The sequence below is a fragment of the Lytechinus pictus genome, chromosome 5 (genome assembly GCF_037042905.1).
Source record: "Lytechinus pictus isolate F3 Inbred chromosome 5, Lp3.0, whole genome shotgun sequence".
NCBI classification, from domain to species: domain Eukaryota; kingdom Metazoa; phylum Echinodermata; class Echinoidea; order Temnopleuroida; family Toxopneustidae; genus Lytechinus; species Lytechinus pictus.
In genome coordinates, this window is record NC_087249.1 from 32,038,633 (window position 1) to 32,065,674 (window position 27,042).

The window sequence follows — 27,042 nt, forward strand, 5'->3', positions numbered from 1 at the left end:
TTCATAATATAAATGCAGAATATTTTTATTAATCATTAACATAAAATAAATGATGGTTTTTAACCATCAGAATGTTGTTTCCAGCTGTTATGTGTACCATTTTGTAAAAGTATAACAAGAGCTACATCCATGAAATAGTATGTGAAGGAGGAGAATGAATACATAGTGTGATGTAGAATGTATAAAAATCAAATTGACTTTTTTTTTCCTTCTCGAGCCCCTATAAAATCTTACACATGGAACCAAAATCAGACTATGGTTATGTGTATTGCAGATGCATGGAAATATATTTATGCACAGAGGAAAATTACTTTTACAAAATTGATATGTTTTTGGTGCTCATACAGTATCTTAAATGCAGTAATGACAAGAAACCAGAGAGGATATATAGACAAAGAAATCAACAAATATTTAAGTTTGATATAAATTAATACATTTGGCATAACTGCCATTTAAATGCATTTCAAAGCATAAATATTTCATATCATCCTCAATTCCAGGAATTTCATCTCACAAATAGGAAGATCCATTCATGTGTATCCTAATTTTCATTCCCATTACAAAAGTGAGCAATGCTTACCGAAACACAAATTATTTCATAACTTTGTTGTCAGAATGTTTTATAAAGTTGAGTCTAAGAGCTTTTCATACAGCCATTTCAAAAGTGTAACCTTTCATAAGATACACAGTAAAACAAGATTCATACTCTGTGTACAAATAAATAGGCTTATAATGAGTTTTCACTGAAGCATACTACAGCCAAACTCTTTCCCTAATTGGTGCACACATACCAACTCACTGGATGAACACCCCAATTTCAATTATTACTTAAAAGTTGCATGGGTAAAAGTAAAACACCTTCCCAATTTGAATAACTTTAATTTTGCAGGGGAAAAAATCTAGGACCTGGGGCCCATTGCAAAATTTTGCCATAAAAAACTCCGGCAATTTTTTTTGCCAGAGTTTTCTGGCAATTTTTTTTGCCAGAGTTTTTTAATGTGTAATTTTCAATGGCATAATTTTGTTTGCTAGAGGTTTTGTTTATTTGCCAGAGTTTTTTATGGCAAAAGTTTTATGCAACAGGTCTCTGATGCAGAAAATTTTGCAATAGAACACCACTGCAAATATCAAGCGCAACTTGATATTCAAACAATCGAATGCGCACAATTTATACTTGATCTATCGAGTCATTAACATGCAAAATTTCCTGGAATGGGCACCTGATCAAAAGTTTACCCCTGATCATTTAAACTTGCCTGGCCAATTGCTACTGACCCCTGCCCCTCCCCAGTAGCTCTATAATGCCAAAAGGTCCCTTGATATGTATGTATAGTCCGGCATGACTGGAGCATACACATATACACAGAGCTGCCAAGTTGTATTTTGCATTTTCAGTATTCTTATCTCCCAAAATCAGTATTTTGACAAAAAAAATCAGTATTTTTACCGTGTGAGATAAATATTTTGTATTTTCCCCCAAAAAAGTGTATTTCATAATAAAATGCTTGGCGCACTCGTCCATCACGGCACTCAAGCTGCATGCAAGCTAAAATGTGCACTGCTCTTGAAGATAAAAAAAATAAAATTGAAACTTGTGTATATCTCACCCTGGTTTTTACAAAATGATTGAAAAAAAAACAAGTTACCTGAAATTACATTGATCTAATAACCATATTTGTGTACGTTTCATGAAATAGAGACATATAGAGATGATTTTTCTCAATAAATTTCGATTTTAAAAAAAAAAAAAAATACAAAAAACATATTTTTTAAAGAAAAAACGTACTGCCGTATTTTGGTTGCAAAAACGTACTAAATACGGAAAAATCGTACTACTTGGCAGCTCTGTATACACTTACAAATGATACATGAAAACATTTTCAATTTCCTTCACTTGGACATCAAGCTGCCTGGAAGTATCTATTAGCAGTAGCACAACTTGCAACTAGCACATCAATGATGTGGGGCTCATCCGGCATCTCGCAACGAAATTTAACACAATTTTAATTTCAGCCCAGTTGACACTGTAGTGAATTATAGTGGTGACATTTATTGAGGATACAGAATTGAAATTGATGAAGAAATGACATAGAAGCATGTTTTGTGATCTATGAATAAATTTCATATAAATTATTAAAGCATAAATAATCTTCTAGTCAAAATTTCTAAACTCTGTGTAGAACCTTGGTGAACCTCATGTAGCTCTCAGATGGAACAAAAATAATCAAAATCAATCAACAAATAAATAAGTATTTTTTGTGAGTTTTGAAAATATATGAATAAATTAGCATATTTAATGAGTTTCAAAATTCTGTGTTGAAATTTTGTATCAACACCTAGAGCAATCATATAAAGCGAACAAAATTGAAATTGATTAACAAATGAAGGAGAAAAAACATTTATTTGTGATTTATGAATAAATTTTGCATAAATTAGCATAAATAATTTTCTAGACAAAATTTCAAATTTGTGTGTACAAGTTTGGTTAACCTCATGCAGCTCTACCAAATGAAAGAAAAAAAAATCAAAATCATTCAACAAATAAAGAGGAGGCATTTTCTGTGATTTATGAATAAATAAGCATAAATAATTTTTTACTGAAAATTTCAAAATTCTGTGTAGAAGTTTAGTGAACCTCATGAAGTTCTACCAGATGGAAGAAGCATTTTATGTGAATTTTTAAAAATACACATAAATTAGCATAATTAATGAGTTTCAAAATTCTGTGGAGAAGTTTTGAATCCCCCACCTAATGCTATCATATAAAGCAAACAGAATTGAAATCAGACTTGAAATGATGAAGAAGAAGCATACTGAAATTCCGGCAGTCAACAAATAAAGAGGCATTTTCTGTGATTTATGAATTTCGCATAAATTAGCATAAATAATTTTCTACTCCAAAGTTCAAAATTCTGTGTAGAAGTTTGGTGAACCTTATAAGCTCTACCAGATGGGAGAAAAAAAATTGAAATCGGTCAACAAATAAAGAAGCATTTTATGTGAATTTTTTAAAATATGCATAAATTAATTTCGCATAAATTAGCATAAAATTGTTCTAGTCAATTTCAAAATTCTGTGTGGAACTTTGGTGAACCTCATCAAGCTCTAACAGATGGAAGCAAAAAATTCAAAATCGGTCAACAAATGAAGAAAAAGAAGCATTTTTTGTGAATTTTGAAAAATGCGCATAAATTAGCATATTTAATGAGTTTCAAAATTCTGTGTCGAAGTTTTGAATCCCCCACCTAGTGCTATCATATAAAGCGAACAGAATTGAAATCGGACTTGAAATGGCGAAGAAGCATTTTGAAATTGTGGACAGACGACGGACGACATGGCATAAGCTCATCTGGCCCTTCGGGCCGGATGAGCTAAAAACAAAACAATGATACAAACATACATTGTAACTTTTCTTCGTTTAGAGCTAAAATCATTTTAGCCCCATACAGATAAAAGTTAAGAATGCAATAAAACTTTAAAGCAAAGTGGTTAACAATATGGTAAAAATCATATATAATCCCACATATTGAGAACTCATTTCAAACCTGAAACAAATTATGTTCAAATAATCAGGAAAGCATACATGTATTAGGCCAAATACTAATCTATGGATTACAAAAACTATCAGTAGGCAAAGATACACTACACATTTTTGTATGAATTAGAAAGGAGAAGTTGTGAGATTGATGGACAAGGAGGAAATTTGGATGTGATAATTTGAGTGATCAGAAATTACAGTCAACCTATCAATGCCATGCAAGTCTTATGCACTGGATATCAGAACACAGACACTACTTTCTGGGTGCATAAAAAAAATCAAACGATGATTATGTGAGATTTTGTTCCTATTTTAAACTACTTGGGCACATTTTAATTCACATGCATACATGTGGGTTTGACTAACAATGTAATTCTATTAGAGAAAAATAACTGCTGTAGCTAAAATAATCCCAAACAAACACTATATTTCCAATGTAGCTTTGAGAATCAATAATAGGAATGCAGATGGATACATTCCAATCTGCATTGAAATTGCAGTGGTTCTGAGAGCAAAAATTTACATCAGCAATCAAGTTGTTTATAATTTTTCCTGAAAAAAGAATATTTGGTCCACAACGATGTACTCACTACATGCATGTATACAGTACATGTATGATCGCCTTGCTGAGGCCGCTGCATAAAACTTAGCATTAATAGTAACTTTGTCGGAGTTTGTCCCAAAGGTATCAGCCATAGAATCTGAGTTGATTGGCTGGTCCAATGTTGTCATGGTAGATAATATTACTGATTACTGAGTTACCTTTAAAGTAATTTTTGTATCAGGCCGAGATTCCACTTTCAAGAAGATACATGGAGAATAAGGAAATAAACCTTTAAAAATGTGAGAAAATAATTCAACAAGTTTCAATTATACTAAAACTTCATACATCACTATGATGAAATAATGAAATAGAATATAATGAATAATACTTATTGTTATTTTGGGGTTCCATGAAATTATCCACCTGTTTTTTCTTTTCTTTTTTATTTGAACCAAACTGACATGTTTATATTTTGTTATAAACAGAACAATTGTGCCAATTCTTTACAGAATTCAGATACCATAATCTACTATATGTAAGTATATTTAAATTCAATTGCAAACTCAAATTGGAGTTTTCAAAGTAAATTGGAGAACATCTGGTTTGTTTCACAAAGCTTTCTTTTAACTAACAAATAATTTTATGCACAAGTTTGTGACCTATAGTTGGATTCCAAATCCCATCTGCTACAGCTGAATTGAAATTTGATTTAAAAATTATAATTAACATCCATCTGGATGAAAAATTCAATATTTTTAAAAAGTTTGATCAGGGTTAAAAATGTACTCACAAAGCAGGGAAAGTGTTGGTTACCTCATTTACAATTTAGCATAAGGGTCAACAGTTGCATGTATTGCATTTTAATGAACAAGAAATAAGTTCTTCAACCTTTTTTATGTAGCAGTATTTAAACAAACTGCATTACGTACAATCTTCCACTTCAAGGAGTGAAATATCTTGGACTTGAAGGAAATAGGTGTGCAGATTCTTGCAATTACCTCTGACATTTTTAGAGATGTACTCAATTCATACAAGACCTACCACTCATCTACACATTCATATTTATTTATTGACAAAAATGTAAGCCAACAAAAAAGGCTTAAAAGACAATGCAAAGTCTACTATGCATTTTGCGCTCAAAAACCCATTGTCTTAAAAAGCCCTTTTACATGTGGGCATGAAAAACCATACATAATCATTTATCATTTATAATAATAATAATAGAGTATCATATACATATACATTTAATAGCAAGGCATACAAATAAAGAAAATACATTTGTGGGATCAATTTTTTTCAGGCATTTCCTCCCCCATGCTCAGAACGACCCCCAGTTAATTTGTGCACTTCGTTTCTGGAAGCGAGGGAAAGCGGCAAGTGTGAATCCTCTCCAAATGTCCTTGATCATCACATAGAACACAACACCGCCTGCTGTTTCATCCCTATACGACTTCTCGAGCATGTTCACACTGGCCATGAAAACATTACTAGAAGACAGCTGCCTCAATCAAGGGGGTCACATGCTCAGGAATGTTCCAGCCTCATCGTTTCGATTGTTTTTTTTTGCATGCAAAATGGCGACAGAGTTTGTGACATGGTAATAGCGACGATATATCGAGACTTTGCATGGGAGACAGCCGTTTAGTGTCCTGCGTTGTCTCTGCTGCTATTGTGTTGTAGCCTGGGCATCTTTCGGGCTGGAGGTGATTCTGTGTCTAGGTTGGCGTTACCTTGATCTCGCTTTTTATGAACATTCTACGATAAAAGAAATACAAAAAATCAGTTTAAAAATATGAAGTAATCAAAATCAAAGTACATGTAGACTGCTTTACAATACAGTACAAATCCTGTTTTTCCATTTATGTAACGTACAATTTACCAGCAAATATCAGAGTCAATCCTGAAAGCTACATCATACGTGGGCGAGTTCTCGAACATCTTGAATGCCATTTATTTTTCAACTTTGACTGTTTTTTACGACTCAACTGATGACTGCAGAAGGTCCAGCATTTACATCTAGGACTATGAATTAAGCTAATTTCATTTACATTAACAAATTCATTTACAAATTAACATTGTAGACCCTATTTCTTTAAGACTATAGGATTATGGTAATTACCAGTAACCATTATGGCAAAGCTACCATAATTTTTACTTTATGAAATGTCATAAAATGGACTTGAATAAAAAGATAGATTACCTTCTTATCCCACTGCTGATGTAGATACCTTAGAAGGATGTTTGTCTTTTCTGTTGTGATAACTGGATAACAAACAAAATAAACATTAAACAAATTATAATCAAGCTTTCTCACTCAGGTAAGTTGTATTTATAAAAGTAAGTGTATGTACATGTATGGTGGGGAGGTGGGAGGGGAGATTCCAAATGCCAACGTTTACAAGAATACCTGTACAGTTTTCAAGATTTCATTTGCTTGCCTATATGTAGACTAGAGTGAAATGCTTTTACAGAAAACATATTAAAGGTCTACTGGCTACTGCATAAAAGAACTTTTAAAAGAAATTGACCCACTCTCAAGATTCTATTTTCATATAACTAATTTCCCCCAGGTTTAATCTTTCATTCTCCTTTAAGAACCATTAAATCACCAAGAAATATACAAACCTTGTTCTGAAGGGTAATCTTTGGTTGGTAAGTACACATTAGGCTTCTTGCTCGGCTGTATGAGCGAAAGAAAAAATGGAAAATTAGTATACATGTATGTTAGCCATGTAATTATGATTTTATAGCATCTGTGCAAATCATATTACTAGTTATGCAATTATACTGTATCATCAGAAAAATAGTTTCGTCTTTAATAGCACCAAATGTCCCATTTGAAAACTTCCTTGTAAAATGGCATTGTGACAGTGTCATTTTTTAAATGAAATGAAATAAATGTGAAATCAATCATTTCAAGCACTCTCTCAGAAAAAAAAATCGACAATTTGAAATTCTTGTGTTTAGATCTACAAACAGGACATGTTTATAAAATTGTGCTTCTAGCCGATTTGATACTAGACAGATGTCATGATACTTACAGTACTTCTGTTTGGCTCGCTGTGGTATTTGGTGAAGTTGTTCTCATCGTGGCACGGAAGGCCCTTTAGTAGCTCTCCAACACTCTGCATTGAGTAATAATTTAAGGAAGTCAATGAATAAAACAATAAGGAAAAAATGGGAATCAAATAATCAAGCAAATGAATAGCTTGACACTAAATCCTGCTTCACCCGGGGCCCATTTATTTCATAAAGGACTTGCAACTGTTGTAACTTTGCCATAATGGCAACTACCATGGTCAGGGCTCAGCAGCCAATCAGAATCAAGGTTTCCATGGAAGTTGCCATAATGGCAATGTTACAACAGTTGCAAGTCCTTTATGAAACGGGCCCCTGGTCTAGCGCACGGGATATTTTACCATCGTGGTGCAAAACCTGCAACAAAACAAAACAGAGTAACAATACTCCCATTCTCGTCAGCCCCCGAGTTACCCTTCCTGGTGGAGGACTTCAGGGAATGGAACTACAAGGTAGATTCATGATATTTATCGGCAAATGCACACATTTTTCATCTAGCACCGCTCATGATTTTTATTGCCCTCTATACGCGTCTCGTAGCTAGGCTGCAATAACAAATAACAATGACAAGATGGCGATTGGCGACAATAGCATCTGTCAGTAAATGATCCTCTTTCATTTTTTTTCTCATTTAACATGTAATTTTTTTTTTAATGAGAAATATTTGGGCCAATAGGGTTAAAGGATATTGTAGCTCATTTACATAAGTTTGGGCTAAAGTTGTGATTTTGACGAACTTTATTAGTGGGAAAAATGACGATGCGTGTAGTGCAATGGCATGCCGTCCCTGGCTGCGTGGAGATTAAGCATGTCAGTGGAATGACTTTAATCTCTAGGAGCCTCCGGGCGAGGTTCAACCGATGGTTTTCAAAACCACCTTTTGTGAATTCGGGCCTATATGTCTGCAATGATCTCAGGATTGATCTACATGCAGACTACATGTATTAGTATATGTTTGACTTTGCCTGAAATTTAAGTATGGTAGGTTAAAATCGTGGAAAAGAAATACAACCTTAAAAAAAGGAGCCCTCATGAGCTCCAAACTAGCCACCGCAAATACATTAATGGTGGCTATTTTGAGGGGGGGGGGATCTAAAAATAGCCCTCGTAAAAAGAAAAGTAGTTTTTTGGTTGGTGCGCAGACATTTTTTTTAGATCAATGTCAAGGTCAAAAGATAAAGATATGACTTTATGTATTATTTGGAGCCTAAAATAGAACCAGAAAGGAACACGATTTGCAATTATCAGCTTAAAGTCACCATTAGTATTGAAATGACACACAAGTGAAAGTGGGTGTAAACAACCTATAATAATGGGATATCGGCGGATTATTGAATTTTTGTGTGGATTTCAGCTGTATTTTCAAGGTCATTGTCATGTAAGAACAATTAATTAATACTATATCTTCAAAGTACTCATTATGGACTACCAATACTGCAAATATCCATTCGATCAGGCATTCAGTCTGTGAGAAAATCAATTTTGAAATGTGTTGTAAAGCTCACGTGTTGTGAATATGCTAATGTTAGGGCATTTATAGCTATTTTTAGATCAATGTCAAGGTCAAAAGATAAAGATATGACTTTATGTATTATTTGGAGCCTAAAATAGAACCAGAAAGGAACATGATTTGCAATTATCAGCTTAAAGTCACCATTAGTATTGAAATGACACACAAGTGAAAGTGGGTGTAAACAACCTATAATAATGGGATATCGGCGGATTATTGAATTTTTGTGTGGATTTCAGCTGTATTTTCAAGGTCATTGTCATGTAAGAACAATTAATTAATATTATATCTTCAAAGTACTCATTATGGACTACCAATACTGCAAATATCCATATGATCAAGCATTCAGTCTGTGAGAAAATCAATTTTGAAATGTGTTGTAAAGCTCACGTGTTGTGAATATGCTAATGTTAGGGCATTTATAGCTATTTTTAGATCAATGTCAAGGTCAAAAGATAAAGATATGACTTTATATATTATTTGGAGCTTAAAATAGAACCAGAAAGGAACATGATTTGCAATTATCAGCTTAAAGTCACCATTAGTATTGAAATGACCAACAAGTGAAAGTGGGTGTAAACACATTTTAACGCCCTATCATTACGGAAAATTGACCCGATTTATTGTTTTTGATGATTTTCAGCTGTGTTTTTCAAGGTCATTGCAAATAAGACAAACTATTTGTGATGCATATCCTTTTAGTACTCATTACAGACTACCATTACAGACAATACCAGTGATTTCTCCCTTTTCATTTTGGATTTATCCTAATTTGAAATGTGCTGAAAACTTGTACGTGTCGTTTTACATCGATTTTGGGGTGTTTACGACCATTTTCGAATGCGTAAACCAGCTATTAAACATTTCGGTCACAAAAAATTTTAAGTATCCCATGAAAATATAGGTAAATGTCTATCAGTATACAGAAATTGGGGTCGCACTTGGATGGGACGAGGGGTGATTTGTGACCTTGAACTTGGCAACTTTTAGAAAAAATCCAACTTTGAGGGCGCCCTACAAGAAATTGACACGCATGGTAGGGCCAATTTTTTGTAGGTCTGTTGAGCAAGTCATAGTCTTCAAATATGCATAATATTGGGTTCTAAGCTAATTGAATTTGGCAGTTATGAGCCTCCAAACATGCACCCAAAAACATTGACTTGGACGCTTAACACCATGTTCGGCGACCTTGTGCGCAATAACGGCTGGTCAGATCCACGTCTAATTATATTGTGTGTGTTAAGACTATAAAGTTCTTCCAATTTACAGAAAATTAGAACACTGCGTCATCAAACTTGGCTCCAGCAGTCAATCAAAAATAGCTAATTTTATTTAAACTTTATTGTTTGACCAGACATTGGTTGCTAAGGGAGGCCATAACTTAGCAACCGTTTGACCTTGGGGCAAAATATTTCATTTTTTTCCGTCAGACACTTGGGGGAACATTTGGTGCGAGTTTAAAGAAAATCGAAGGGGGTCGGGTGACAAATTGTCTAAAAATTGGTTGATTTGACGTGGATTGACCCATAAGAATATTGGGAACATTATGAATATCAAGTGACTAAAACATTTTTGAACTGTCTAATTACTCCTCGTGATCCGAGTCCCCTTCCCATGTTGAGACTGCCAATTTCCCATACTAGTAGGGGACTCAGATAACGAGATATACTTGTTATCTGAGTCCCCTCTCAACACGGGAAGGGGACTCGGATCACAAGAAGTAATTAGACTGTTTTTAATAATGTTTTTAACATGATTTTTTATTTTTTTAATTCTTATTATCGAAAATATTCATTTATCATCTATATGAAACTGTCTAAAAGTGGCAGAGTGGTTTTGAAGAGGAGGGAAATCAGGGGTAGATTAATATCAATGGGTAATTAGCCGTTTTGTATTTTTAGGGGAGGGGACTTGGATGATTGGATCACAAGTAATAGTACTCCTCGTTATCCAAGTCCCCTCCTCTGGGAAATTGGACAGTCTTAACACGGGAAGGGGACTCAGATCATGAGTAATTAGACAGTTAAATAGTATTTCTAATGTGATTTTTATTGATTTTCATGATTCTTATTATACAGTATCGAGAATATTCATTTATCAGATCTCTAGGAAACTGTCTAAAAGTGGCAGAGTGGTTTTGATGAGGAGGAAAATGAGGGGTAGATGAATATCAACAGGTTACATGTAAATACTTAAATGCCGTTTTGAATTTTTAGGAGAGGGGACTTGGATCACGAGTAATAAAGTATAAAGTGAGAAACATGAGATAATCCTAATTTATCTAGGTCTAGTATAAAAAGTGGTTGACGACGAAATAAAGCAATAGGGACTGAAAAGAAGTACATGCGATTCAGATTTATTTCGTAAATTAGGAACTGACAAAATAAAGCAAGCGGGAGACTGAAGAGGGATAGATGCAATTCTGATTTATTTAGTAAACAAGTGGAATGCCTCTGGCCGTCTCACCTGTATCACGCGATTCAATATAGCAGCAGTGCTGATTTTGAAAACTACTATAACTCGCACAAGATGTTCAGTGATACTTGGTTACTCTTATTTCCACGTTTTATGAACTAGACCAATACACTTATAGAGATATGATGGCAATTCAACAAATACCCCCAACGTGGCCAAAGTTCTTTGACCTTACATGACCTTTGACCTTGATCATGTGACCTGAAACTCGCACAGGATGTTCAGTGATACTTGATTACTATTATGTCCAAGTTTTATGAACTAGACCAACACACTTTCAAATTTATGGCTGTAATTCAACAAATACCCCAATTTGGCCAAAGTTCATTGACCCTAAATGACCTTTGACCTTGATCATGTGACCTGAAACTTGCACAGGATGTTCAGTAATACTTGATTACTATTATGTCCAAGTTTCATGAATCAGATCCATAAACTTTCAAAGTTATGATGGTAATTCAACAGATACCCCCAATTCGGCCAAAGTTCATTGACCCTAAATGACCTTTGACCTTGGTCATGTGACGTGAAACTCATGCAGGATGTTCAGTGATACTTGATTAACCTTATGTATAAGTTTCATGAACTAGGTCCATATATTTTCTAAGTTATGATGACATTTCAAAAACTTAACCTTAGGTTAAGATTTTGATGTTGATTCCCCCAACATGGTCTAAGTTCATTGACCCTAAATGACCTTTGACCTTGGTCATGTGACATGAAACTCAGGCAGGATGTTCAGTAATACTTGATTAACCTTATGGCCAAGTTTCATGAACTAGGTCCATATACTTTCTAAGTTATGCTGTCATTTCAAAAACTTAACCTCAGGTTAAGATTTGGTGTTGACGCCGCCGCCGCCGTCGCCGTCGCCGTCGGAAAAGCGGCGCCTATAGTCTCACTCTGCTATGCAGGTGAGACAAAAACGTAATAGACAAAATAAGCAAAATTTTAATTGTGAGAAACATAACTCATAAGATGAATGTAATCCTGATACATATAAAAAAAACTTGTCTACGAAATAAAGCAATGAATAGACTATAGAGATTGAAAAGAAATAAATAGATGCAATTCTGATTGAAGTCCTGACGCCAATAAAGTGGAGACTGAAATGAAGATACACAGATATTTAATATTGCGAGGTTGGTAGAGACAGGACGTAGACTGACAACATAGGACTAGGAGTCTTAGGCTAATAAGTCTTGGACTTAAGACATTTTTTTCTTGTGAAAATTGTCCGTGGCCGTGGATCAGTCGCCGGCCGGAGTCGAGAGCTTGGATCATTATAATGCCATAAATTATTAATTCTGAACCGATCTCCAGCTCCATTACTTTTATTTTCAAAGTTTGGGTGGCTGTCGCAAAAGGAACTCTTCCCAACTTCGGTCTCAGAGCAGCTCAAGTTCAAGTTCAAGTTCAAGTTCAATTTATTAAAAAAACCAGACATATTATGAGTACAAATCAATGATCAGATGGTACAAAAGAATACATGATACAATATGAACGGTTTTCTAGGACCCCGAAGAAGCACAGCTTGTGAGTGGGGCCCTATACATGTACCTCTAAATAAGATGTAGATCTAAATGTATAAAATGACAAAGGAGAATACATAATAAACAGATATATCGACTACAAATATGTACAAAATGTACATTAAACAAGTGTCAGCATAAACACAAACACACTCACACACACACACACACACACACCCTAATACACATGACTAGGGTGGCCAACTACGAGATACATGTAAAACATAATAGACTCTATGGAAGAAAAAACTTTCTAATTTAACTAAGATAATAGATTGTCAAAGAGGTATTTTTTACATTGCACTTTAAACCGATAAAGAGTTGTACAGTTCCTTATATCAGAAGGTAACCTGTTCCACTCCTTGATACAGGTTGTTATGAAAGAATTTAAGGATACATTAGTTCTTACATAAGGTCGGTGGATAAAGTTACTGTATGTTGACGTGTATTGTAATTGTGTATCTGAGAGTTAAGGGGAAATAAGTCTTTTAGTTGGCAAATTTGGGGGCAAAAATGAAGATTAAACATGAAAATCAGACAATTAAATGCAACTAACTTGTCAAAAGGGAGCAATTTTAGCTGAAGGAATAAAGGTTTACTAGGGTGTCTGAAAGTTGAATTGGTGATGAGCCTTATGATTTTCTTTTGTAAAACTTTTAGTTTGTCAATGTAAGTCTTAAAAGTATTACCCCATGCAACATTGCAGTAAGTCAGATAGGGAAGCACAATGCTGGTGTATAAGATTCTTAGAATAGACCCAGGTAAAACACACCTTGTAGGCCTAATATGCAAACTTTGTGTGTGTGTATTTGTGTGTAGATCAACAAAAAGGGCACATGACGAACTGGGTTGCAATTTGAACTGTAGAAAGTTGATAAATGCGTGCAAAATAGGTAGAAAAATTGCGCTACTTTGAAAATTATTGGTTGCCCGATTCGGGCCACCAAAACTTAACATTTTATCAATAATGGTTGCCCGAGGTGAATTTCTGGTGGCCCCGGGCCACCGCTAATGTCGAGCCTTGCCTTAACCTACATATAACACCTACACCTCGAGAAACCTTTGTACACACTGATTCTAAATGGGGTTTCCAAGTCAAATGCTCATCAATAATTACTCCTAGAAATTGAATATGCTTACTACGAGCATCATTGTGGCCCCCAACATCAAGAATATTGACAACGTCTGGAATAATTTTGCCTCGTGATCGAAAAATAATACATTTAGTTTTCTTAGCATTTAGCAAAAGTTTATTACAACAGAACCATGCAAGTAACTTTTTAATTTACATTTGCAACTGAAATTAGAGTAGCAACGTTTCTATTAGACAATAGTAAACTTGTGTCATCAGCAAACAGAGAATACAAAAACACATTTGATGAGTTAATGATATCATTGACATAGATTAAAAATAACAAAGGACCAAGTACTGAACCCTGGGGCACACCATAGTGAATATTACCAGATTGCGATTTAACACCATCAACCATGACATATTGTGTACGATCTTGTAAATAGCTTTGGAACCAAGCCAATGCTACTCCGCGTACGTACTCCATAGTGCTCAAGTTTACTAAGAAAGATGACATGGTCAATCGTGTCAAACGCCTTGGTCAATCGTGTCAAACGCCTTGGACAAATCAAGGAAAATTCCAAGGCAAAAATTACCATCATCAAATGATTTTATAATAGTATTTAATAAATTGAAAACACCCATGCATGCTGATAGAGAAGTGTTTTCGGAAACCATGTTGCTGAGGGATCAAAATGTTTCTTTCCAACAAAAACCCGTTCAATCGCTTGTAAACAATCTTCTCCAAGAGCTTAGAAAATATTGGCAAAAGAGCTTTAGGTCTGTAATTAACAATATTCTTCTTGTCATCTTTTTTGAAAACAGGAACAACCTTTAATAGCCACTTTTAACTTCGATGGGACTATCCCATGTGACAAAGAATTATTAAAAACTAGATTTTAATTCGTCATGCGGACGAATTAGGTGGTCTGTCCTTATTCTCGCCATCATGATCACTATTACCATGTTCAAGCAGATCAATATGATCTTCATGATGACAACGGAATGTTCATTATGGATGGAATACTTGTGAAAGACGGGAGATGATAAAGCACTGTGAAAAGGGTCTCTTTGATATATGAAAATACATGTGATATGAAAAAAGTAATTATAATCTGTTTAATCTTGCTAAATTTTAACTTTCATACCTTTTAATTATCATAAAGGATCATGTACGAGGTGGTAAAAAAAAAAAAATAAATAAATCATCTTGTTCACCCCCAGGACTCGAACCTGCGCCCCCGAGAACTCAAGTCAAGTGCGTTATCCATTGAGCCACAATATTCCCCATAGAGATTACACGTTCCCATAGAGATTACACGTAAGCAAATTTGAGAATTACAAATCCAATTTTGCAAGCGAAAAACGGGCATGATCCTGGCATCTGATCGAAAAATAGAGGGCACACTTCCGAAAGCTTAGAATCTCAGCTACATCATACCAAAAGCTCAGGGATAACTAACAAGAAAAAATGGAGATATAGCTCACGAAATAGAGGAATGTAGAATCTAGTTTTGAGAAAAAGTCATGTCCCATAGAGATTACACGTAAAATGAGGAAAAATGACATGCCTCTTTTCATCGCAATTTTACACCATGATGCGTTTTTCAAAATGAAAATTCATGTTAACTGACGAGAAAGAGTACATTCTAAACTACATCATATCGAAATCTGGGCAAAAAATGATCAATATTCACGGAGTTATGATCAAATTTGCATAAATTTGATGACGTCATTTTTGAAAAAATGAAATTTTCAGTTTAGGCGCTATTTTGATGACGTCATGATCAAATTGAGGGACAATGGTGACATGAAATCAAATCTACAACTCATACTCTATCGATATATGAAAAAAAATTGGAGTCAATGGACTATTTAAAGAGCTACAGTGTCGAATTTTCAATAGACATGTTTTTGCCCATATATGGCCTGTAGTGAGAGCTCGCGCGCACACGTGCTGCAAACTTTAACGGGTGATAATTTCGTTATTACTTGTCGTAGAAGGTTGATCAAGGTATCAAATTGTTCAGAATTATATTATCGGTGCATTGATATAAAAAAAATTGGCGATTCTATGTTGGAAGATGCAATTACGCGCGAAAACGCGCGCGCATGTGCGTGCGCGCGTTTTTTGCAAAATGCTTAAAATGGCCTGAAACGTATGGAAAATTAATTTGGAACGAATTTGAGCATTTTAAAATTTTAATGCGCGCGTACGTGCGCGTCGAGGTGCGCGCGCGGAATTTGATTTTTAGTTTACCGTTGACCTGAAGTTGATGTATACCAAATATAGTTGATTTTTGATGACTCGTTATAGAGATATGATAATGACCTGATTTTTACAAAATGGCGCCTGGATGACGTCACGATGACCTAATGACCTTGAAAAAGTTGATTTTACTAGAAATCATTAAGCTTGATGACTGACAGAAATTTGAAGGAAATTTATCATGTCAATTTCGAATGAACGTGTGTACAAAAAAGTGTACGGAAGAAATAAAAATAAAGAAATAAAGAAGAATAAATAAAGAAAGAAAATTCTGGCGAAATTAATAGGTGATCTGTCGTTGACAGACCACCTAATAACAGTACACACAATGGTTCAAGACTTTAACAAAATAATGAATACATGCCTTAACAACCCTTTACCCTAGGGGCAATATCATCAGAAGTCAGAACCCACTAGTCTCAGCTCATGCCTCAGGCCCTCAGTCAAGTCAGTGACGTGACACACCCCAACTTAAGTTCCCAACTACAGAAACAGAACACAACCAACGTCATGAAGGTCGCACGGTACCACTACCGGTACTAAACCTCTCTTCCACTCACGCCCAAGCTGTCGGGCTACGATATTCCAAGGTCCGGTCCAGAGGACACATGCAACATTGGCAATGCGAGTGTTTCATTTCAGCGCGCAGCGACAAATAATCGCTCACTACAACAAGGATAAATCCTGTTTCATACATAATACCGCTCAAAATAATTAAGGAGATTGAAAAGAACTCACCATGCTTCAAAAGATTTGTCCTCGTAGTCGTAAACAGTTCCAAAATGATCCAATTTCACTCCACTCGACTCGACTCAGCTCCGACGTGTGTCTCGATCGAGTTCAAAGGTCAACTAAAATTGCGGTTACGTTTGCGAAAAGGAAGCTAAGTCAGAGGCCGAGGTCGAGGAGAAGAAGGTAGGCTGAGCTGAGGCATCATTTTTTGTGCTATAAAAATAATTATTGAGTTATTTGTGTCACAAGAAGTCATAAAGTTGTAGTGGGAGACTGGGAGCGCCCGGCACTTCTAGTTCTACTCTTTTACGAATTTACTTTAATTTATTCGAACGTTTATTTAAATACGGTACACACGGCACAGCAAAGCAAAGACATTGAGAAAATAATTGCGAGCCCACATATTAAGTTTTGTGTTTGTGACTTTTTTGTGTCTCTTTCGGCGTGTTTCGACATGTTCGACTAGAATTCTACACTGACTACACTCACTAGTACGAGGTTAGACTACAGAGACTCGTTAAAAGGTATATGACCCGCATTAGTATCCAGAATTCCGGAAATTAAAATTCCCTGTTGTTACAGACGCGATGCGGTTTATTAAACCGCATCGGCAATCACGCAAAATACGGATTACGTTTGGACCTGACATGTATAGTCTAGTGAGTGATTGTATTACCGACCGGCCTTGTATTACCGAACGCTCGCATCATACGTATCAGAAACTAATTTCATACGCTCAAAATTTTGCAACATCCTTCCAAAGAGAACTTGAATAGAAAGATGATGAAAAATGGTCAAAAACACATTTTCAAAGTCTTCATATTCTAAAAATAATAAAATATGGTCAAAATAGCCCATCAGTGATTTTGTTGTTTTCTCAACTTTTCCCATAGAAAACACACGTTCGGTAATATGATACCTTTTTCAAGTGACCAAAATAATTCACATGCGAAGAGGGGTCCGATTGGAAGCTGATATCGTAAAAATGAAAAAAGACTTCGGCAAAATTGTTACATATTTATATTTTGTAGGGAATTGTGTGAATTTATGGTGAAAATTTGGTGAATTTTATGAAAATAATGTGTTTGATATGATTGAATTCATGAAAAGTGTTCGGTAATACGATCCTCTACCATACTACTAGTACATTGGTACATTTCATTTTCCCATAGAAAACGCATGGGGAAATGGCAATCTCAACACACACACAAATAAGGGTTTGCAATTTATTTCTAAATCCTTATATAAACTTGTCCTTACTGTCAAAAGAAGCCCATGAATTTTCTCTTTCCATACATGCCAAACACAAGGCAATAATTCAGATCACATTTTTCTAGCAGCCTGAACTTCCTGAAAAAAATGTGCCATATTTTCCCCCAAATCAGCCTGTTTTATGCTGACACTTTTCTGTGTGGCTTCAGACACCCTACTAGTAGTACTACATATAATGATATAGGAGTGGTCTACAGTTTCTCAACCACCAGAGCTGATGAGACACACGGCCAATATGGCATACTAGGAGACTCCAATATGGGAGATAATCTCCCATAGTTAGTGGACACTTGCTTTGCAAAAGAAACAACAGCCTAGCCTAGGCTGTGCTGCACCAGTCCGAGTTTGCTCAAACTCGAGATTTTAGCCCAATCGGCCCTCTTCGCGATTAGTCTCGAGATTCAAGAAACCCTGTCTCCAGCATCGCATTCGCAAGAAGAGCGATTCCTGCTCGAGCGAGGCATCGATGCAATATGGTTTGATGATGCTGTGAATAAAATAATCCTGAGTGCGTCTGCACCTGCAAGTTAGTGGGATAATTTGTAATATAGCGCGCTATTTTGCAAATAATCCCCAGTTGACTTGGGATTGCAATCTCAAGATTAATCCTGCGAACTAGCGCGATAATTGCATCTCCATTACAGATAATCTCGAGATTGTTCAGATCGGGATAATTTGCCGGATCAGAAATAGTGCGCTAGTAATTTGAAAACTTGGGCTGGTGCAGACGGCCCTACTGAGGTCAGAAGCCCATTTGTTTTGTGTGTGGATGACAATCATTTTTTGGTTCCCTATCCTTACGTCAAACACTTAAAATAAAATCATCAATTTTTATCTGCATAAAAAAATGCAGCAAATAATAGAAATAATCATGAAATTTCATGCATTGCAATATTGTGTCAGAATGTTTTTTATTGCTTTATGAATATTGCCTGTTTTCAATTGATTTTTAAAGTACATTTAAGAAGCCCTAGCTATCTCTTCTATGGTTGGCCACAACACTTATGAGCATAATCTAACAGTCTTTAGTTTCCTTAAACACAAGACAAATAGTTAAGAGAAATTAGATATATGTACATTGTAGGAAAGGATGAAGAATGGTGATAAACAGTATACTTTTTGAAGTTTGAATGAAAATGGGTAGGTATTCATTTAATAGAAGGCTATGGGATGCAAGTACACTAAAACAACCTTTTACATGAAGCAGAACACATTGTTACTTTTTGAATTATGATGACACTCCAACTAACATGCAGATAGCGATACAGTTTCTCAGAGCTTAGCATGTAACAAGTGATCTGTGCATTAACAAAAAAATACCTAACCTTCTATTTGCTTCATAGTATTTGAATGCAGGCAGAACCTTTATGATGCTGCAAGTCCATTGTGATCCAGTATGAGCTGGAAAAACACCATTCTCAAGTGAATTTATGAGATTGACTCCAAGAAACATCAGAGAACATTGACTCTTAGTGTGTCTTTCTAATCAAACTCCAAGATGCCTTCAGCCATCTCTCAGTCACCAGAGTATCTTAGCTTCAGAAGTTCAGTGCCTCAGAAAAGGGTAATTGCTCTTTCAATTTACAGACAGCACCAGTGGGGGTTGATGTACATGTAACAATCTATCTAAAAATTTGAATTGTTTCAGTCAGACCTGCTAAAAAAAGGCTTTATTTTAGAGTTTTGACATGAACGTGCAAGTGACACGTGACTGACAACCTTCTTTTGCTTAGAGTTCTCTACAGATACAAAGTCAGTTTTCAGACAATACGAATTTCCATAATTTGATAATAATCAACAAGAATATGTACATCTTGTAGCTCTATTTTAGGGATGCATAGATGGCATATGCATGAATTCTTTTATAATTTGCAGAAACAGTAAAACAGAAGCATATGTACACTTGATGTTTCAGACAAAGTTTTGTTGTCTGTAAGTTAGGGTGTGTGGGGAGTGTTTCATGTCCAGAGCATCTTGTCAGCGACTTAATTGATTATTTATATCATGAAATGCTCCCTGGGCCCCATTGAAGAAAGAGATGCGAATGATCCAATAAACCTCTACTTATATTGAAATCCAACATTGTCATAACTTTTCTGACAGGAAATCTGCACAAAGTCAATGTCCTTTGTAAACAAAGAGGTGCACACTGAATGAATTGTCAAGATGACAAATAAATGAAAGTACAAGTATTTATCATTTCTGGAAAACATTTTGAATCAACATGTATTTTAGAACATATTTCTCAGTTAATTTATGTTGATATTATGTTGAAGAGTCCATGATTTTACTTCAAGTATTTTGGCAAACAAAGTGATATTTTTTGTACCCAAAGATCTACCCCTTGAAGCTTGATAGTGATTATCTTTGACCTTCAAACTTCAAACCTTCAATACCCGCTCGTATCCCTCACTAGTCCTGTTACCAATTGGTTATATGTACAGTATGCAACATTGAATTACGCAGCTAAATGATTGCATTTTGTGTTGTAGGTGGTGGTGGATGATGATGCTGATAAATACTGGACAATGTATGATGCTGGTCCAAGGAATGTCAGATGCCCGTTGATCTGTCTCCCTCCAGTCAGCGGCACAGCTGATGTGTACTTCAAACAGATTCTTGGCCTGACTGCCAAAGGCTTCAGGGTTATAGGGGTAAGTTATATTCATGCACATTCAGCTTTGAGCTTCAGCAGTGCTTTCTACTTACAGGCTTTGATAAAGTTCTATATATTTAGGGCAAACTCACTTTTCAAAAGGGCAGGGTTTTGTATAACGTCTCCACTCTTGTAGCCCTCCTTTTTTAGATTTATGTTTTTACTTTTTTTTTAAAGGCAATTTACATGTGTAATGGTCAATAACAACTTGTTTTGACTCTATCACCTAGAAAATGTATTTCATCACAGAGGCACTAAGATTTCTACAAGCTCTGCTTCTTATTTAGTGTCTCTTTTATCATGTTTTCTACATCCTGTGTAATCAAGCTTTTGATTTTTTTATACTGTATGTATCTAAGATTTATTTTCCCGTTTATCTCAATTTTTATGTTCCACTTGTAGTTTTATATTTGTAACCTGTAACTGCTCATTTGACACATGGGAAATGAAAACGCTTAAAATGAACTGAACTGAACATTACTAATGGGATAATTGGAAGGCACAACAAATATCTAAGACCAGTGGAAGTTACATTGAGACTTGTCATTGGGGAATTCAAGGTCATTGCCTTTGGTCAATTTAAGCAATGGACTTGAATGATGAACATCTTATTTTCACTGTATGCTTTAATTCATTGAATTTTAGTCAGTCCTTGTGAAAACTTCATCTCCAATTGCGTGTCTATTAAATGAAAGCATTGTCCTGAAGTGAAAGTCCTCGTAAACATTCCCACCTATGAAATAATGGATTCAGTTAATGATCAGCTGCATCAGTATAAATATGTTTGTATTCAGTAGAATTTGTGTAGTGTTATTCCTGTCTTTCAAGGTATAAGCCAGTTTCTTTTTGGTACCCTATACTTTGCCAGATTTGGATACAATACAAATAACATTACATGTTGACACTGTGATCAAAAATAAATATTACCTGTAAAGTTCTGTATAATGAATTGGTCAGTGACTTCATGCTGAATTCAAGACAATTTCTGATGATGGTTAAGTAAGAACTTTGCCAGTTCTGTCAATTGCATGATATTATTGCTTTGCATTGCCTGGATGGGTTAGGCTACATTGTAAAACCATTCTTATATGAAAATCTATGTTCATTTCATGGTATTGACCGGTTTATATTTTCAAATTAGTTTATTTCTAAATATAATGCACCCTTTGTTTTTTTAACATACAGTTGGAATTCCCTGTACATTGGACGGTTCAGGAGTTTTGTGAAAGCTTCAGGAAGTTGTTGGATCATATGCATTTAGACAAGGTAGATCATTTTATTCCTTCTAAAATTCTGTATTCTATATTCAAATTTAACACTCACAAAAAATGATTTTGTTTTGATCTTATTTTTGCCATTATTTTTGTTCTTTACTCTTTATATGTCCTTATTTTCCTCATTACTCTTCTTTTTTATTCATTGGGCTTTGAAGCAATTTGTATATTGTTTTACAAGCTTTATGTCCATGTATTATTAACATTTTTCAAAAGTAGATGACTTAATATCAATATGCTGTTAAGATATAGGTTTTTTTTACTGTTGGAATATCATTTCATTGTTCATGTAATCAATTTTAGCAAATATTTTGCCCAGTTATGTCATTTGTAAGGAATTCAGCAAAATAATAAAGTACAAAGAAAAAAAAATCATTTGAATAAAGGGGGGGGGGGGGTTAATGCATAGAATACATGTACACTAACAAATAAAAATACCTATTTAAATAAATGGAGGAAAAATTATGATATGAACCTGCACAGTTTGTAAAAATATTCCACTGGTACACTGTAGAAGGAAAGTGAAAATCACATATTATCAGTCACTACTGCCACAGGTCCCTAGTCTGCTGGGCAAACCCTTCGCTCGAGTTAAGGGTCTGAATGTGCAGCCTACTCATGCCTTGTGTACTGAAGGCTCTCTCGCTATTGGAACAGCAAGTTTTGTATGTGCTAGTCTTTGCGTGGAGGCACACTTGTTGATCAAAGTTCCAATGAGGGTCTGTGCCTGCAGACTAACAGGTCCCTTAAGAGGAAACATCAATTATTGTATATACATGTATAAAGAGAAAGTTCAAAGATTAATTGAGCATGTGATGTATTTGATAAACCATAAATGATTTTTAAAACTCACACAGTTGTATTATGCACATGCATTATGTCAGGACCAACACATATTCATGCAATCTAATATACTGTACACTCACTATGCATTTGTCATGTTTATCTTTGGTTTGATAGACTGTAAATGTGAATGATTAATCTTTCAATTCATGTAATATCGTTCATGTAAATTTATTTTTCATTGCAATTTGCTCTTTGTCACATGCATGCAGGTTCATATTTTTGGTTCATCGCTTGGTGGTTATCTTTGCCAGAAGTTTGCAGAGTATACATTCCGTAGTCAGAGAGTAGCCTCCCTCATTCTTTGCAACACATTCACTGACACAGAGATATTCCAACAAAGCATGGCTGCATCGTCGTAAGTTAGGAAAAAAAATTAATTAGATTTATTGACAAACAATTTAAATTATTATTTGTACATTTTCATAAGTTTTATCACTATCAGATCTTGAATCTTAGAGATACTGTACAGTACATGTAATAAAGCACTGGTATAAGGAAAACCTTTCATTTCATTTCATTTATTTCATTTTCAACAAAATATAAATCAAATAAATACAATCATAACAAGTCAACATCATAAAAAAATATACCAAGGTCATAAAATCAACTTGAAAAAAAAAATGTTATAAGAAAGTAACATACAAAATAATCATGTGTAAAGGATTTGTGATTTATAATTTGTGAAAATGGAGGATCCTACTAAAAATAGGAGTGGGCTATTATACATGGGTCAAAAATGTTGTTTTGTCATTTTAATATGGCAACAGTTTTTATCTATTCCTTGTTATGTATCTCAACATGAAATGACAATATTTTTTGTCTAGGGTCCGAGAAAAAAGTGTGCCGGGCCAAAATCCAAAATGGCCGCCAAAACCCCCCAAAATCACACTTTTGGCTACAACTTCTCTATTTGGTGGCCTTTTTCTCTGGTTTTGGTGTCTATTCATTTGTTTTGGGGGGCAGGCAATTTGTTTTACCTCAAATTAGTACTTAAAAACCATTATTTGTTAAAAGGTGATTTTCCCTAAATTTACACATTTTCAGACCCTTTTTTCAGCCAAAAATTAGGTTTCACCGTCTTGTGGTTCTTGGAGATTGGACGATACAAGCTCCACAATAGCAAGTAGTTTCATATAGCTATATTGCTCTTATTCCTCTACTTGGGGTTTTACGGATATTTGCGAAATGTTTAATATTAAATAAAAAATGTTATTTATTCGTAGGGGCTATACAGTATTCATTGTATTGTACAAACTGCACTGCATACATGTATGTCCATGCATTGACCACCATGACAAGGTCTGTATATAAACTATAGTGTCATAGAAATGAGCTATTGAGAAATTGAAGATACTGTATGTTTTGTCTCAGAAATTGAAGACATGATTTGTCAATTATGCTCATTCAGGGGGTGGAGAGAGGAAAACATTAACAATAGATTAGTCAACCCCACATTGCACTGGTTAAAATCGGAGCGCTCAACCTGTTGGCAGCTCCTCTATCTGCTCTCTATTTCTTTGCTTAATTCGGGTGACTTTTGTTGTTATCTGGAACCAAATTATCAACAGTGGTTTTGAATTCATCTATAGATTGTTCTGGACAAGTTTTGTTGAATTTGAGTCACAGGCTTTAAAGATCTGGACTTGTACTTTTCTTACTTCCAACTTCACACTGCTGTAATGTAGCCATGTTGTTAATCTTGCACAGTGTACTCAGTAGTATTGATACTCACTCAAGCCTGATTATCACCTTTACCAATGCCCTATTGTAACAGACAAGCAGGACTGTCCACAACAATGGATGCAGTCAAGTGTTTTACAATTGTGTTTCTTCTTGGACTGTGCCTTGGACATGATAATGGTCAGCATTTTATAAAACATGTACTTAAGCCTACATGTACTGTACCACAACCGTTCTTGTCCACTTCTGCATGTGTTAGGAGATTCTACGGTAGACGAATTAACTATTACCCGAATTCAGATGCTTCTTACCAAATATCCCTTTTGAGGGATGGCGATGTTGGTCCTAGTCCTGGGCCTGATGTTGGTTGCGGCAGCTGTGGTGCAGCGCCGGAGACTGTTGCCTGTGCCGGGGAACGGTTGTGTGGTGTCGCCCGTCGTGATGTTTGCCACCGGCGTCTGTCTCCTGTACTGTGGAAGAAGCTTACTACCCTTGGAATCTCGCACAAGAAGAGAACAAAACGTAGTAAGAGAACATGGATTAAAAGGAGGAATAAGATCTTGCGATCATCTTTATCCACTTTCCCGGATGATAAATCTCCTACTAAAGACACTTCATTGACCTGCATTTCATCTGGTGAGGCAGATTTTAGTCTTGTATGTAATAAACGTCTGAAGAAAAGAAATCAGACTGTAATTGGCCTTTGGAATGCACGTTCTTTGAGCAATAAAACAGTGTGCATATGTGATCTAATCCTGGATAACAACCTTGACGTACTAGTTGTCACAGAGTCATGGCTCACAGGAGATTGCAGGGATGACACTGATATAGCTGACTTAAAGTCAACGCTTCCCAATTATGAAATCCTACATTGTCCTCGAAAGACCTCTAGAGGAGGAGGCATATGTGTCATCCATCGATCATCTGCCACTACATCTGTAAAGGAAATACACAAGTTTTCATCTTTCGAGCTCCTGGACCTTAGCATCCGTTTCTCACCGTCGTCAGTTCTGCATCTGTATGCAGTTTATCGACCGCCACCTTCTTCTTCGAACAAACTGACTTGCGGAATGTTCACGTCTGAATTCTTCACTCTCTTGGAGTCTGCAGCTATCGATGATAATTGTCCCCTAATAGTTGGGGACTTCAACATTCATGTCGATAACACTAGTGCAAGCTACGTGAGAACCTTCCTTGGTTCTCTGGACTCACTTGGATTTCAGCAGCATGTTCAGGAGCCAACTCGCCGTGCTGGACATGCCATGGACTTAATCATTTCAAGGAGAGTTGATGACATAGTCTCTGGTATCCATCTTCTGTCCAACCTGCCTTCTGATCATTCTGCTGTCATTGCAACAATTAAGACTGAAGGTTCTGGGAATCCAAGGAAGCGGATCACGTACAGGAAGTTACGGAGTGTAGATGTCTGCTCCTTCAGGCAGGACATTTTGGGTTCATTGGTCATGTCTTTGTTATCGTCTTGTCCTACAGCATCTGTAGGCGTGTGTGATATGAAATTGTTGGATCTCCTCAGTGGGCGTGCTCCTGTGGAAGGTGAGGTCGTCACAATCAAGCCCAAAGCTCCATGGTATAGTGAAGAAATCAAGGAAGCGAAGAGGTGCAGACGTCGTGCTGAGCGACTGATGCTGAAATCTGGACTTTGTATTCATAAACAGCTTTACAGGCAGGAATGTGACTCTTACTACAGTAAACTCTTTGAGGCTAAGTCAAGCTACTTCAAAGGTGAGATCGCGGGATCAGATTCAAAGCAGCTGTTCCAGATCGTGAAGAAATTGTCATCACCTCTGCAGTCCACCACATTTCCTGATCATGACTCTGATGAGGACCTTGCCAACAGATTTGGGGAGTTCTTCGAGAATAAGGTCGCGTCTATCATTTCTTCATTCAACGTCCCTTTTTCTGATGATCTATTACTGCCTTCTCAGACTGGGATTTCACATGACTCCAACCTTTCAGAATTTGACCTTGTTTCTGAAATGCAGGTTAAGCGTGTCATCAAGTCACTTCCTTCGAAATCTTGTAGCTTGGATCCCCTTCCGGCTTGGCTGGTGGGGGCATGCCTCGACGAACTCCTGCCTGTTGTAACTCTCATCATGAACCTTTCCTTATCATCTGGTGTTGTTCCTGAGTCTTTTGGGACAGCCTGTGTTTTGCCACTTTTGAAGAAACCCAGCCTGGAAACTAATGATTTCAAGAACTACAGACCTATTGCTAATTTGCCATTTCTTAGTAAAGTTCTTGAAAGAATTGTTGCTGCTCAGCTCCGAACTCACCTTGATGAAGGAGGGCTGTTTCCACCAAATCAGTCAGCTTGTCGCCATTTTCGTTCTACTGAAACGGCCCTGTTGGGGGTTCAGAGTGATCTTCTGCTTGCTGTGGGTGAGGGACGAGAGGCTGTTCTTATCCTTTTGGATTACTCAGCTGCGTTTGACACGCTGGACCATGGTGTTCTTCTTCAACGTTTGGAGCATGGTTGCGGCTTCAGCGGAGCTGTTCTTCTTTGGTTGGAATCCTACCTTGCCGGACGAGGCCGTGGGGTTGTC

General features: G+C 36.0%; 2 protein-coding genes across 6 annotated transcripts in view; one reads left to right on the plus strand and one right to left on the minus strand.

Moving 5' to 3' along the window:
• On the minus strand, positions 1-16,964 carry LOC129260286 (DET1- and DDB1-associated protein 1-like). Of its 3 annotated transcripts, XR_010293728.1 has the most exons (6): positions 16,757-16,964; positions 7,124-7,207; positions 6,708-6,762; positions 6,283-6,344; positions 3,095-5,837; positions 1-2,635 (listed from the first exon to the last, which is right to left on the minus strand). XR_010293728.1 is itself a non-coding variant. In XM_054898295.2 (5 exons), exons 1-5 carry the CDS (start codon positions 16,757-16,759, stop codon positions 5,724-5,726), a joined length of 318 nt encoding a protein of 105 aa, XP_054754270.1. In that variant the 5' UTR covers positions 16,760-16,964; the 3' UTR covers positions 1-5,723. The 3 variants fall into 3 exon arrangements, 2 of the variants coding, with proteins under 2 accessions (XP_054754270.1, XP_063956326.1); XM_054898295.2 differs by having other exon boundaries at positions 1-5,837; XM_064100256.1 differs by lacking the exon at positions 16,757-16,964 and having other exon boundaries at positions 1-5,837; positions 7,124-7,213.
• The window catches only part of LOC129262102 (maspardin-like), a 22,739-nt gene continuing 12,314 nt past the window's right edge, over positions 16,618-27,042 (plus strand). The window contains exons 1-5 of one of the 3 annotated variants that reach the window (XM_064100254.1): positions 16,618-16,933; positions 19,366-19,586; positions 20,515-20,676; positions 21,864-21,944; positions 23,008-23,153. In XM_064100254.1, coding sequence (XP_063956324.1) covers positions 19,521-19,586; positions 20,515-20,676; positions 21,864-21,944; positions 23,008-23,153 — 455 coding nt within the window. In that variant the 5' untranslated portion in view covers positions 16,618-16,933; positions 19,366-19,520. Of the gene's footprint in view, positions 17,275-19,365; positions 19,587-20,514; positions 20,677-21,863; positions 21,945-23,007; positions 23,154-27,042 lie in introns of all 3 variants that reach the window. The other 2 variants (XR_010293727.1, XM_064100255.1) reach the window with 2 other exon arrangements.